Source organism: Ptychodera flava, chromosome 22 (assembly GCF_041260155.1).
Source record: "Ptychodera flava strain L36383 chromosome 22, AS_Pfla_20210202, whole genome shotgun sequence".
Classification (NCBI taxonomy): domain Eukaryota; kingdom Metazoa; phylum Hemichordata; class Enteropneusta; family Ptychoderidae; genus Ptychodera; species Ptychodera flava.
The window spans coordinates 28,729,627-28,744,659 of NC_091949.1; the positions used below are offsets into that span (position 1 = coordinate 28,729,627).

At 36.8% G+C, this 15,033-nt stretch overlaps 1 protein-coding gene across 1 annotated transcript; it reads right to left on the minus strand.

The window, feature by feature from the left end:
• Nucleotides 1-2,326: 2,326 nt before the first annotated feature.
• LOC139122393 (cubilin-like) lies at nt 2,327-14,432 on the minus strand. Its single transcript, XM_070687773.1, has 4 exons — nt 13,785-14,432; nt 12,026-12,177; nt 3,725-3,953; nt 2,327-2,975 (listed from the first exon to the last, which is right to left on the minus strand). The coding sequence occupies exons 1-4, from the start codon at nt 14,362-14,364 to the stop codon at nt 2,959-2,961; spliced, it is 978 nt and encodes a 325-aa protein (XP_070543874.1). The 5' UTR covers nt 14,365-14,432; the 3' UTR covers nt 2,327-2,958.
• Nucleotides 14,433-15,033: the final 601 nt, after the last annotated feature.

A 15,033-nucleotide genomic window follows, 5' to 3' on the forward strand; every position in this document is an offset into this window, starting at 1 on the left:
GGTTACTGAGTTGTGGACAAATATCTATATTTGAGGTCAAAGGTCACCAAGGTCATGTGACATTTTGTCAAAATAATTGTATTGCTAAGTTATCCCTATATACCAAAAATCAGACCGCTAGCTCTATTGGGTTGCTCAAAATTAGATATGTGCATAATTAATGAGGTACAATATGTGGCGTCATAAGCTGTCCCATCATACCATATATAAAGGGTCTAGCGCTTGTGGTTACCGAGTTATGGACATATATATATATTTGAGGTCAAAGATCACCAAGGTCACGTGACATTTTGTCAAAATATCTGAGCTATCATCGTGAATGGAGGGACATGACCCAATCTATAAGCCCCCTGGACTTCATCCGTGGGGACTAAAAACTGTGTCACTGCATCCTTTTGCAATATATGAATACGATGAGAAACTAAATTTTTATTTTCTTGGCCTTATACATGGGAGTCTATGGACTGCCTTATACATGGGAGTCCATCTTATACATGGGAGTCTATGGACTGCCTTATACATGGGAGTCTATGGACTGACTTATACATGGGAGTCTATGGACTGCCTTATACATGGAGTCTATGGACTGCCTTATACATGAGAGTCTATGGAGGTGAAAACTAAAAAGTCCTCTAACACGGCCAAATTTGATCCCATTGTGAAACAAATCGACGTGCATCTGTATGGGGTAGGGTACTATCCTTGTGCAAAGTTTGAAAGAAATTGACCAGGGCATCTCTGAGATATCTGCGTGAACGGACGGACGCACAGACGCACGGACGGACGGACGCACGCACGCACGGACATGACCAAATCTATAAGTCCCCCCGGACGGTGTCCGTGGGACTAAAAACAATTCTGCTCCCATCGAAGTGTAGAGTGATTTGACTAGTGAGCAGCGGAAAATATTCTCCTTTTCCAAAGAGTATATTTTTATTGTCAAGGACCCGGTCGAGTGCGAGGGGAGGGGGGCTGTTTGTCCAAAAACTAAAACTGCCTCTTCAGCGCAAGACATTCCCAACACTACTGAATTTTTGCGATTTCTTCATTGATACTTACATGTTAAACAAACTTGCTTTGCAGACTTCGCTTTTATTTAATCCTATTATTGACCTTTTCTGAATATACAGCCACCTTGAGGATTAACTTTTTGATGAAAAAGTTCCACACATAGGTACAATTTAATCCTATCATAAAAAATATTGTGCTACATTATTTTAAGAAGATATTTAGCGGGAAACAATCGGGCATCAGCTCAATGTTTCCCCCAAATTAGTCGGGACAAAATAATTGCCAACCATCGCATGAGTGAAACTCCTCTACACTGCAATAGCAGAGCTGCAACCCAAGTGGAGTACACTCTCCATCATAAAAATGAAACACTAATATACCAGTAATGTTCGAGATATATATATATATATATATATATATATATATATATATATATATATATATATATATATATATATATATATATATATATATATATATATATATAGCAGGAAGCAGTAAAGAACTACAACACATTGTTAGACATGGAACCATGGAATCAAGTAGGAGTATTTGAAAATGTCAGATTTGAATAGTTTTAAAGTAATTCTATTCTAAACACATACGATTGATACATCTCCAATTAAAAATAAAGATAACTAGTGTCACACTGAGAAGAGGGCGTTTGGCATTGAGTCAGGCCGTTTACTATAGAAATAACGGGCGACGCGCTGACCATTAACGTTTATTTATGGGCAAGGGCGAGAGGAAAGCCAAAAATTAACGGGCGAGGCTTGCCGAGCCCATTAATTTGGCTTTCCTCGAGCCCGCGCCCATAAATAAACGTTAATGGTCAGAGCGGAGTCTGTTATTTCCATTATATTATCAACGAACCGAAGAAAACCGTCAAAATTTGCGAAAATTTCCGGAGCGAACGACAACTGGGTCCCAGAACTGAGCAATACACGACAAAATGTCAGGCGCGCTGTAAAAAATTGGCAAATCCGGAGATATTTTCAGAAAAAAGTATCTCAACTTGGCCCACAAGTGCTCCATTTTATTTTGTGATTGACTATGATTTACGTTTGAGATGTAAAGTTACGATACTTTGAGTTGTTAATCTTATTATTCATATTCACGGGCATGTAAACAGACCATCACTGTGTATTTGTGGTCAGTCACGTGGTTCAGCTCGACCAATCAAAATGCGACAGCTAGGGCATGGTAATATAATTACAGTTGTTGGAAGTAAAGATTGGCGTTGCAATAACAGGTGCAATTTGGAAGTAAAGATTGGCGTTGCAATAACAGGTGCAATTTTTAAGTAAAGGCTGTGTCAAATTGCATACATTTCCACCAAGAAGTGGTTTGAATAGGCCTATAGGTGTACAATTTATTTATTTATTTTTTGGCAAACCTTCAAGCGTCGTCGGCTTTTTTCGAACCATTTCATTTACAACAATAGGCTTAAACGATTGCATTGTAGTGTGTAAATGACACAAAATAATAACTAGCACTAACCGGGAAAGGTCGACAACTTTTGTTCAGTATTCACTCTGACGAAAAATACTCTCTTGAATAACATTTGTATTGATAAAATCCTCATACACAGGAAAGTAGAGTTTGATTATACATTTACGACATTGAAAAAATCTGATGAAAACAATAAAATAGATATTTAAATCAGTTGATAAAACGAAATTATATTAGTTTTCACTTATGATGTTGCTATATATTTAGACATATACGAATGTTAACGTTCAAGACAACATTTTCAATAATGAAAAGGAAAATGACTGTGTATATGATATTCTAAACCACTGTAAATCATCCTTGTATTAACAATGGAAATAAAATTTTGCGAGTCGAAATGAGATGTTCATATATCACACGTGGATAAAGTGTTTTTAAAGTTTACTGAAGAATTATGCTTCCGAGTAGATTTCCGTGGGTTGGCCAACTGGATGTTTAAAGGTCATTTGCATCTGTGAAGGAAGAAAACAGCAGACAATTGTCGTTGTTAGTTAATTATGAATTAAATTTTATCCAGTAGTGATTAAGAGTGTCTGGTGTGGTTATACGTCGATGGATGACCCAATTCCTCAATGGGATTGACACCACTGCTAGTAAAACCATCGGATACAGTCTCCCACCGTTAAACAGATATACAACAATAGTAAATTAATACCTTAAACCTATATCGTGTCAGAACTATTGATCTCTACGAATCTGTTAAAAGCGGTAGCGAGCCAGAACCTGTAAATATTTTCACCTTTGCATGGCATATTACAGCAGGTTGAGTACATTCAAATGTTCAACTCTTTGTTGAAATGCATGATGCTTCTTACAAATCACTGATTTTAACTGACTTATACAACTTGATGATGCCACACAGATTTTGCGGGAGAATGGTTAACGGAATTCAGTACACTGTGTTAAAGTCATCAAACATTGATTCTCACTTGGAGTCATAGCAACAGGTGTGCCATAAAACTATGTATAACTTTTCCTCCGTTGCTCAGGTAAACCCGACCATATGCTTTTTTAGCCTAAGCGAATACCAAACATTGTCTGATTATTACCATTTACAGTTAGAGGTCGCTGAATTGAACTGTAAAGGATTTCCAGAACCATGAAGATAGCGAAAAGCAACGGCCTAAAGCCATCAAACAATCTTATCAAGCTTAAGAAGGTCGTGTACAGACTGGTCCTACGTCTTGTGATAGTAACGTACCTGTTGACGAATATTGGGCCAGAAAGCCTCTTTCAGATACAAACTCATCAGTTTTAAATTCCACATTTAACCGATTTCTGGAAGAAACGACCATTGGGGGAGTTTCACTGCCGCAAAACTCATGAATCGCTGTAAGTTGGTTCTGCACATTGTCGTACACAATGACTTTGTCATGAAAGCAAAGTAGATCCCATTGCAATTCAAAAAATTCGAAGGACAGGACCACTACCTAATGAATAATAATGAACAATACCGTGATTGATGGCCTTATAGTTATTCTTACTGTTCGTGAACTCGTATTTGTAGTAAAAAATGGAATAAGCAGCATCCAAACATTTTGAATTCTTCTCTATAAAATACATCTAAAACTTCCTGAAACGATAGGGACACCGGTTCAATACCATATGGTAAAAGGAATCGAAACATATACACTAAACAGATAAAATAACATAAATTTATGATTATAGTTTTGAAAAGGCACTATTTCAAAGTAAATTACAGACAGAGATAAAGAAAGAACAAACACACAAACACACAGGACATCGTTCTAACATCGAATTATAAATGGCTTGTGTATGATACGGATTATAATCATTAAGAGAAAATATCAGCGATAATTCAAACCCTGTTATAGCATTGGCATACATAAATCATATCATATCCGGTTGACAACACATTGCAAAGTTATTACTCAATTGCACAATGAACTATTTTCTCGGCTTTGCTAAGAGAAGAAATATAAATCCATGCATGCGTGCATGCATGCATGCATGCATTACATAAAATGAAAAAAATCTGCATGAATCTTATTTCTGTAAATAATGCGTACCTTTAGAGGAAACTAATAGCCTATGATTCATATACAAATGACGAACATACTAAAAATCTTTCCACACACTTGAGGGATCGTGTTCGCACTATATCAGCTTGAAACCGATTTATTAGTACTAAGTTGCTGGCTTTGTAGACTGCAACAAATAAATGTTTTGAGCTGCCTCCCAAAAAACACAAAGTCCGTTTCCAACAAAAGCGAAAACGAAGCATACAAGGTAAAGCGTAGGGAGGCGGGAGGCGGGTGGTAGTAGTTTCGTCTTAAAGGTAATTAGGTTCTAGGACAGTTACCACCCAGACATATACCCTCTTGACGATCACTGCCAGACATTTACCCCCGGCTAATTATCACCAACCATTTACCACAAACCATTTACCACAAAATATGTTTACCACCTGGATATTTACCCGAACACTATTTATAACGACAACATTGCTTTGTCGAAAATGATGTAAAATGGGAAATGATGAAAAAGATATTACAACCATTAACTGTACTATGAAACAATTGGGAGACTCTCTGTCTAAGGTGGAAGAAAGCTTTACCGGGTTAGAGAACATTGTACCAGCATGTGTTCGAGAAGAATTAGAGAAAGATAAAAGAAAAAAACGATGTGATGATCAAAAATTGTAAAGAAGAGGAAGATAAGGATGATAAGGTTGTTTTGATTAAATTACTACATGAACTTGGAATATCTAGTGTCACTCAAACGGATTTTACAGTTGAACGGGTTGGTCTGAAGAAGGGCGAGACTCATCACAGGCCACTGAAAATGAAGCTACATAAGTCAGAGGGCAGAAGGAAAATATTTAACAATGCATGAAAGCTAAAAGGGCTGAACAACACTGAGTTTGCTGATGTGTATTTTACTCCTGACCTAACAAGAAAACAACAAGAAGATGATAGAGCATTAAAGCAAGAGTTAAAAAGAAGAATTGAATCTGGGGAAAGAAAATTAAAGACACGAAGAGGTTGCATTGTGCGAGTAGAAGGGGACACTAGGACAAAAAATGAATAGATGATCCTGTTGACAGTGTACATAGTGTATATAATGAATTTCAAGATGTAGTTTGTAATATGAATGACGCAGATTCTGTGGATGTATTGTCTGAAGTTCTATCTACTAACTCTGTGAATATTGGTACAGCAAATGGCGTAAAGAACACTCAAGAAACTCTGTCCTGCCTATGTATAAATGCACCAAGTATTATGAACAAACAAGATGAACTGTCAATATTGATCACACATAAAAGTTATGATGTTATAGCGATTATGGAATCATGGACATATCCTGGTATTGATACTACAGAATTATGTCTAGAGGGATACCATTCTCCCTTTAGACAGGACAGGGACGACACTTGTAAAGGCTGAGGTGGCGGTGTGCTGTTATACGTCAAGAATGGTATCCCAGTTGTTGAAGCTACCGTTCTACAAGATGACAATTTCACCAACTCAGTCTGGTGTAAAATTTATTTGGCTTCTGCCCATCCACTGCTGTTTGGTGTTGTTTATAGGTCACCGAGTAGTCCTGAAGAAAACAGCGACAACCTGTACAAGTTAATTTCCAAGGCAGCTGAAAACCATACAGTAATCTGTGGTGACTTTAACTTTCCCACCATCGACTGGGACAATCTGGTCTCGGACACCCAAGGCACGCAGCATGTCAATTTCCCTACGAGGGAGAACAATTGTTTAGACTTGATTCTCACGAGTGAGCAGAGCATGATAAATACAGTTCAAGCAATCGGTCATCTTGCGAACAGTGACCATGTCATGGTAGAATTTGAGGTCCAAGTTGTGATAACTGAACAACCGTCGAACAGTCTTGTTCCGAACTTTGGTAAAACTAACTTACCTTGTCTTCAAAGTATGTTATCAGATATTGATTGGCAGAGAGAATTAAGCGGGAAAATGGTAACGGACATGTGGAGTCTATTTAAGAATATTTTGAATAATGCAGTAGTTGAGTGTGTTCCACTGAAGATAAAGAACAAGTTGCATAAACCGCTGTGGATGACCAATAAAGTCCTAAGAGCAGTCAGGAAAAAAGAAAAAACGGTGGAGAAAATACTGTCAAACAAGAAGTGATGAGGACTACTTGCTATACAGGCAACAGAGAAACAGAGTGGTTAGCGATATAAGAGTGTCAAAAAGAACGCATGAAAGAAAGCTGGCTGACAATATTAAAGAGAATCCTAAAGCTTTTTATGCCTATGTGAGATCGAAACAAAAGACAAAAGAATCTATTGGTCTCTTAAAGGACAGTGACGGCAATCTTTTCAGTGATAGCAGTGACATGGCAGGCATCTTAAACGGATTTTTTGCAAATGTTTTTACAAATGAAGATACAGTCAATATGCCAATACCAGAAAATCGCTATGAAGGCTCAGAAGAAGGTGACTTCAGGAGATTCATATAACTCAAGAGACGGTAACAAAGAAGCTCAGTGAGCTTTGTGCTCATAAAGCTCCAGGACCTGACGGAATTTTTGCTTGGGTGTTGACAAACTGTGCTTTTCAATTGGCTGTCCACTTACTATTATATTTTCAAAGTCACTTGAGACTGGTTGTATTCCACAGGACTGGAAGAGAGCCAACGTTACGCCAATTTTCAAGAAAGGAGCCAAATATGACCCAGAGAATTACAGACCTGTCAGCCTTACCTGCATTTGCTGTAAAGTTTTAGAGTCTATAATCAGAGACCGACTAGTTCAGCACTTGGAAGTTAACAATTTTATAATCAATACACAACATGGTTTCTGCCATAAAAAGTCATGTCTTACCAATCTGCTTGAATTTCTGGATGAGGTCACAAATTATGTTGACGACAGTATACAAGATGATGTGGCTTATCTTTATTTTGCCAAAGCGTTTGATAAAGTTCCGCATGGTAGACTCTCAGCTAAACTAATTTCCCATGGTGTCCAGGGATACATACTCCGTTGGATCAAGGAATGGTTGACGGACAGATATCAGTGGGTAGTCATAAAAGGCACTGCATCATCATGGGAGTCTGTTTCCAGTGGCGTGCCACAAGGATCAGTTTTAGGCCCGGTACTCTTCCTCATATACATAAATGATATTGATTAAGTGTGAGCTCCAAGTTAAAGAAATTTGCCTATGACACTAAAGTGTACAGCCCAGTTCATCAAGACATATGCATTTCTAAATTACAACAGGATATAGACAGTATTCATCAATGGTCACAAAAGTGGCAGATGAGCTTCAATATAAAGAAGTGTAAAATAATGCATATTGGCTACAATAATCCCAATCACACTTACACCATGGACAACATACCACTGGAAAGTACAGAGGAAGAAAAGGATTTAGGTGTTACAATCCACAGAAGCTTGAAACCTAGTAGTCAATGTGTAAAGGCAGCTAAGAAAGCAAATATGATACTTGGCATGATCAAGAGATCATGGACATACAAATCAGAGGAAATTATAGTTCAGCTTTATAAACACCTGGTTAGACCACATCTGGAATATGCTATTCAAGCTTGGTCGCCATGGCTGGTCAGAGACATATTTTAGAAAAAGTCCAACGGAGAGCTACCAAGTTAGTGCCACGTCTATACCATACTGCCTATGAGGAAAGACTGAAAGTGCTGAACCTGACAAGTCTAAAGAAGCGAAGAGAGAGAGGTGACATGATACAACTCTATAAAATTCTTCATGGTGTGGATTTGTGTAACCTGTCACTCAATTTGAAAATGCACTCAGCAACGCGAGGCCATTAATGCTTGGAACAGTCTACCGTCATGGGTAGTGAAGTCTAGCAGTGTAAACGTCTTCAAGAGGAACTACGACTACTATTGTTGCAGTAAGTGCAGTCTCATTGATGGTTACCACTCCAATAGTCTGTGTTTACTTCAAAGAGGGATGTTTATTATCCAATGGATATCTATTCCCTTTACGGAACTGAACTGAACTGAAAAAAGGGGGTTCCTGAACAAATGAGAAAACTACGTGTGCATCTTAGCTAGTACTGTGCCCTGATTGATGCCAAAACATATATACCTCATACTGTGCCACATAGTGTTACTACTATATTCTAAAATGAACCCTATTCCCTTCAGGGGAAAGGAACCCGGGACGCCCCAACTACAGACTCCCACTCTATCCACTAAGCCACGGGGAGTTGTTTCCAAATGGTCGTTGAAATGCTAATCTTGAACTTGAAGCTTTTTGTCTATACCCATGCATTACATAATAAATGAATACTATAAATGACATTAAAATAACAAATATAGTTGTTAACGGACAAAAATAATGTCAATATAGGAATCATTTTAACCTAACACCAGGCAACTAATAATATTTGTCTCTTTTTCCATGTTTTTTTAAGTCAAAACCGGGTTGCATCGAAAGTTACATTTTTAGTTTCAAGTTCTATGGGTAGAATGTATGTTAGACGTTTCATAAAATATTTACTAATTCCTTCATCACCAACATATAAAATACTCTCCATAAGACTGTTTGGATCATAAACAGTGTCTATGCTATGTGAAAACAAAGTTGAAACTATTTGAAAATAAAGATAATGAATCAGACGTTCTTTAAAATTAATTTTTAAGAGAGGGGGTAATTGTCCGGGTGGTAAATGTCTTGCGTGGTAAATGTCTTGCGTGGTAAATGTCCGAGTGGTAAGTGTCCGGTGGTAACTAGCCCGGGGGGGGGGTAACTGGTAGGTGGCAAATGTCCGGGGACTAAATGTCCCGGGGGATAACTGTCCTGTTACCGGCAAGTATCATTCACAGACATTAACATCCTGGCAGGATTTTCCATTTCTATTACATAACACCCTACTTTTGAGACTAAGCTAATAAAGTAGCAGTATAGAAGTACTGTTTCTTGGTTATTTTATTGAGACCCACCAAAATTTCACACCTTTTCGGGGTAAAATAATCAACGGATACAGAGGCCATTACGGTACCGATGGAGTAACTATAGTTTCAAGTTACTGTCAATTCTCATGTCTCTTTGAGGCAAGATAATTGACAGAGGGACTTTAAAATATCAAGGTTATCTTGGGGCGCATGACAGGATTTGAGGACTTAAAGGGGGACTCGAAACAAAACTGTCTCTGATGCAGATGAAAATGCATTGGGTTGTCAATTTAAGCTTTAATTTTTGGCTCATTTTTGGTAGTTTTCTTTTGTATGTCTACTGCAGTTTATTTTTCTACTCCCTGAAGCGTGATTACAAGTCCAGCACAGCCATATGGGTACAGTCAGCATTGTTATTGTTTATGTAAAATTGAATTTAACTCCAGACTAGAATTAATTTGTCATCAATAACAATGATTATGGTCTTTACACACATTACAGATATAGGATGTTTTGTCAGGGAAAATATTTGATAGTTTACATGTAGAATACCATGAAAAGTGAAATAATAATTTCGGGTGAAAATCCAATATCATAATTTGTTGTCCACATCTGAACTTTCAAACACCCCATTTGAATCAAGTACATTTGTATCAATTGTCGAATACTTATACAAGCACTGCATGATTTCCTCATAGACTCAAATGTATTGTTAATCAAAATTTTCTGGTGAAATTCCAAAATCAAATTTCTTTTACACACGTAACCACAATATTCTAATCAAGTATAATAATTTCAATCATCCAGTGTCTATATATTGCACGTTTTATATTGGGAAAATATTTGCAGTTACATTTTCGGCGAAATTAAAAAATTAAATTTTCTTGTACACATATGCATTTGTAACCACCCTCTTCTAATCAAGTACATTTATGTCAATTATCCAATGTCTATATATGCAAAAGTATTGCAAGTTTTATACTGGAAAAAATTATTCACAGTTTTGTCATAGACTCCAATGTATAGTGAATCAACATTTTCGGTGAAATTCAAAAACTAAATTTCTACTACACATATGCACTTGTAACCAGCTAATAAAGTACATTTGTATCAATTTTAAACGTCTATAAATGCAAAGATATTGCTGGTTTTATTTTTGAAAAATTTGTTCATAGTTTTCTTTTAGAAATGTTAATAGTTTGCGCAATAGATTCCCATGTATTAGGATTTGATAATTTTGAATGAAGCACTATATCGGCCACATTTTGCCTTCGTTGGAGGGAGCTTCAAAATCACATCAAGCCAGAAAGGGGATTTTAATGCATTGTGAGTTTGTTAGGGGGGGGGGCATTTGAAAAAATCTGAGAACTTTATTTTAAATCTTCCCCGAGGTGTTTGTGAATACAGCCTAAGGGAATAATTATGCAAACAGACCCCTCAAGTGTGTGAAAAGTTTCTAATGGTTCGTCATTTTCATATGAATCAAAGGCTATAAGTTTAATCTCATGGGTACAATTTTATGTAATAGAATTATCTCTTCAAATTACATCTAGCATGTATAGAATATAAACCACACTATAACTACTGAGCTTACCAGTCATGCGCAGAGGTTTTACGGGCGACAAGTTTCATAATTTATAAGTTATTATCACTTCTTTTTTTCTTTTTTTATTTTATTTGCTCATCAACAACGCCATCAGGCAGCCACGTACAGACGAGAAATGAAGAAAAGGATAAAAATACACAAAAATTTAAACAAACATAAAAGTACCCTAAACATAAAACAATGACAAAAACGAATTAACATGTCTTTTAAAAGTTGAATGCGATTCTTCAAAAACATCGACATCGCAAACCTTATCCATCAAATCATTAAAAAGTCGTGACGTACGTCCAATCAGGCCATTTTTTGTAACATCAACTCTACAGTAAGGGATGTGTAATAGAGGTCTATGTCTAGCAGAGTATCTAGGTACGCATAGACCATAAAAACCTGTACAATATGTAGAGTCATAGGAAGATAAAAGGCATTTACGCAACAAACATACAATCAAATAGTTTCCTACGTAAGAACAAAGGTTGAATTTTAAATAAATTACAGAGAAATTTATAGTCAATTACACCAAGATGAAGAGTCACTGTGACATCCCGGCTTATGATGTAAATATCTAAGAAAACGTTTCTGAATTGACTCAATACGGTTTGCCTGACTGTCAGAAATTGAATTGAAAATGACTGTATTATATTCTAAAATTGGACGTACCATAGTAATAAGCATGTCAAAGGACAGCAACTTGAATGATCAAGTTAAAATTGCGTTTCTACTAAGAGAATAGCTAGTTTTGAAACAAACAGAAACATCGCTTTAGATTTCAATTGAAACCTGCCTTAAAAATTAATAGACATAAAAATTGAGATTATTTTGCATATCTAAGATCTCACATTGAGGAAAACAAAAATTACATAGCGCTTTCAAACTTGGCACGCATTCCGTATATGTTCTCGGGCAAGCATTAAAGTTCGCCATGCCCGTCTTCATAACCTTTGCCCTGAATTTGAAAAGTGTTGTATTTTAGCAACTTAATGATATTACGGTGCCACTTTGATTTGGAAATATAAGGTAGTGTTATTACCTTTCCGATGGAGACAACAATTTCCCATTGGCAGAAACAATTATCTTGATATGGATGGCCAGAGTGGAACCCCATACTCGTAAAGGTACCATTTTCACTGCGTAGATACTTAGGATTGCCACATCCAGAATCAGAGTTTATAAAGTTTTGGCCTACGGAAAAATGTTACGATTCAATATGTTTCAGCTAAACTTATTCATATGAAAAGTGACAAAAAGCAAAACACCTAGTTCACAAAACCATTGCAGAGTACGTGAATTTCATTTGGGTAATATGACCGTTATTATAAATAATACCATGCCATGGCAGTTTCAATGGTCTATAATGGCCACATACACGATTATTAATATTCTATACCATATATATTCGTGACAATGAGCTTCAATAGCGTTAGGTCTGTAGTTAAGATATCATACAGTAATTAATTAGCTAATTAATTAATTAATTAGTGTGGAATAATGAAAGGCGTACTCGACAAATTTCTTCAATCTTCAAACGATCTTTATTTATAAAACCGACGTTTCGGCAATGCACAGATTGCCTTCCTTGGGGTAAAAACTAGATCGTGTGAGGTCTGCCTTTCATTTCCCCACACTGTGTCAAGACTTCGCTGTACTCCCGCTTCTTCCTGATGACTTCAATAGTTGCAATTGGACTGAGTCTATTGCTTGGAATTATACCTAATTAATTATACCGTAATTATATTTTAAAGGAACACTTGCTCTTTTTTAACATTGTTTGTGATATTACAAAAATATGGAATAATTGCATAAAGTTGTTCTTTGTACAAAATGACGATAATACAGCAAAATAGTAATTTATTACCTATTTGCTGTGTCTAAACAGATGATAAGATTTGTGATATCTGGACAAAATGGATTTTTTCAATTACGACTTATAGAAATAAATATTTTCACTATGGCAAGGTGTTATCTTCATCTATATGAAGGCTACCGCCAATTAAGATTTCTTTACAAAAGTTGCATGAGGTCCAAACTTCATGTGACCGTGTATATTCAGCCATGTATGATGAGAGTTTAACACTATGAATTTTGAACTTGATTGTTTGGTACAGACCTTAAAATGTTTCACTGAATGATCAATCCTGTCTGGCTGCAAGTGGAGTTAACTTTGTGCTCAGATGAGTTAACTTTGTGCTCAGATGATCAGAAATTTATCATGTTTCAAGGAGTCATACAACGCAAACTAATATTCATATCAAACAAATTTCATGGGGTAAGAGCTGAAAATAGAGGGGCTTTGTCCATTGAACTATGTTCAGATGGGAGGTCGACGACAATATGTAGTCTTTCATTTGACTTGTAAATGACGATAAAAACTAAATTGAATGGATTGAGTATGACCTTGTATAATTCACACACACAGACACAATCACGCATACACAAACAAACAAATAAACAGAAACAATGTGAGCGAACACTCGAATTGTACGCATTGTCCAGCACATTTCACACGTGCTTTTGTAATGACAAGAATATAAATTTCATCATTTTTTTGAAAGCTACACGCTTTTCTGTCTTATCGTTTGCGAAAAGGCAATGACCTAGTTTGTGATTAAGCAATATGAAATGTTTAAGAACTTTATCTAACTGGAAACCATGTACCGACCAATCTTATCGCCGAGTTTTTGCAATTAATATACTGGTATGATATTTCGGTATATCGAACAAGGTATTTTGAAACATTAGTGCATCATTTCGATTGAATATAAAATTCATTAAAGTGTAAAAATGGATACCTTCTGACGTTCTGCCATTGGTTGCTGTATATATCTCCGCATTTCCAATAATAGGTCCCTTCCATGCTTCGTAGAAGTCGCTTTTTGTAAACATATATCCTATGCCGACACCAACCATCGTCCCATTTCGTGTTACAAAAACGTCTGAGAGAAGCATGTTCGAGTCTACCAAAGTCCACTCTGAGGGCGCCGTCCGACAATCTCGACTGAGCACTTCCATCTCAAAACTGGTAGCAAGTAACATGCCACTTGACATGTGGTAGATCTTTGAAAGTCCCCCTTGGTACTTAGATATCTGAGACGTCTTCCAAGGCGAACTGAAACCATCGCGATACAGAATACTATTATCAATACTCACTGCCCATTGTGTGTTGTCCATAGTTACACTGATAGAAATCACACAGCAACTAGAATGATCAGGACCTTCCCATGGTGCGTCGATATGTACTTTCTTCCAAACCCGGTAGTCAAAACCGATACCAATAATGACGCTACCATTCATCGATGCAATATCTTGAACGCAGCAACTATTCGGGATAGGTCCGTACCAGCGACCGGTCAGTCCAGATTGAACGTACATTTGATAGTTGGAACCGACGCCTATAATGGGATCATCAGCAGTGTACCAAATGTCCTCCCATGTCGTTGGATCTCCTGGATTGGAAAGAAGTGCGTATTTAAATTATGCTTGCTGTAAAGTATGTTTAGAAACAACGTATCAGCATCGCAATCCCAATGGTTTTTCAAACAATCATTTTGTTATATAAACGTATTTATCACTATCTAGTCAGCATTAACATCGGATATTTAAAGGGATAAAGTCGGCCATTTTTCATGAATTTTGTTTGATACGAGATACTACTTATATTGTTTGACATGTTGAAAGATACTGAATGAATGGGTGACCATGCATATATTCGACCCCGGTTTTAGACCGATACATGAAACCAACGCGAGGATGAATTAATGGTCATGACCATTATTTTTTCTCATGATGGTGTCATTCAGTTTGTCTAAAACTGGGGTCGAATATATGCACGGTCACCCATTCATTCAGTATCTTTCAACATGTCAAACAATATAAGTAGTATCTCGTATCAAACAAAATTCATATAAAATGGCCGACTTTGTCCCCTTAATATATACAGGCTGTGTAGACAAGTTGAAATCTGGTCTTTTCGAAATGATTAGCCCTATAAACAGAGCGGCAAGGCAATAATAGCTTGCGGGAGTTTACTGGCTTGTCTAC

What these genes read in the sequence shown, in the direction of transcription:
- LOC139122393 (XM_070687773.1), bottom strand. Translation starts at nt 14,364, where the DNA reads ATGTACGTTCAATCTGGACTGACCGGTCGCTGGTACGGACCTATCCCG. An exon ending in CAATGGCAGAACGTCAGAAG is followed by an intron (nt 12,178 to 13,784) that starts GTATCCATTTTT and finishes ATTTTTCCGTAG; the next exon opens with GCCAAAACTTTATAAACTCT. An exon ending in TTGTTGTCTCCATCGGAAAG is followed by an intron (nt 3,954 to 12,025) that starts GTAATAACACTA and finishes ATTATTCATTAG; the next exon opens with GTAGTGGTCCTGTCCTTCGA.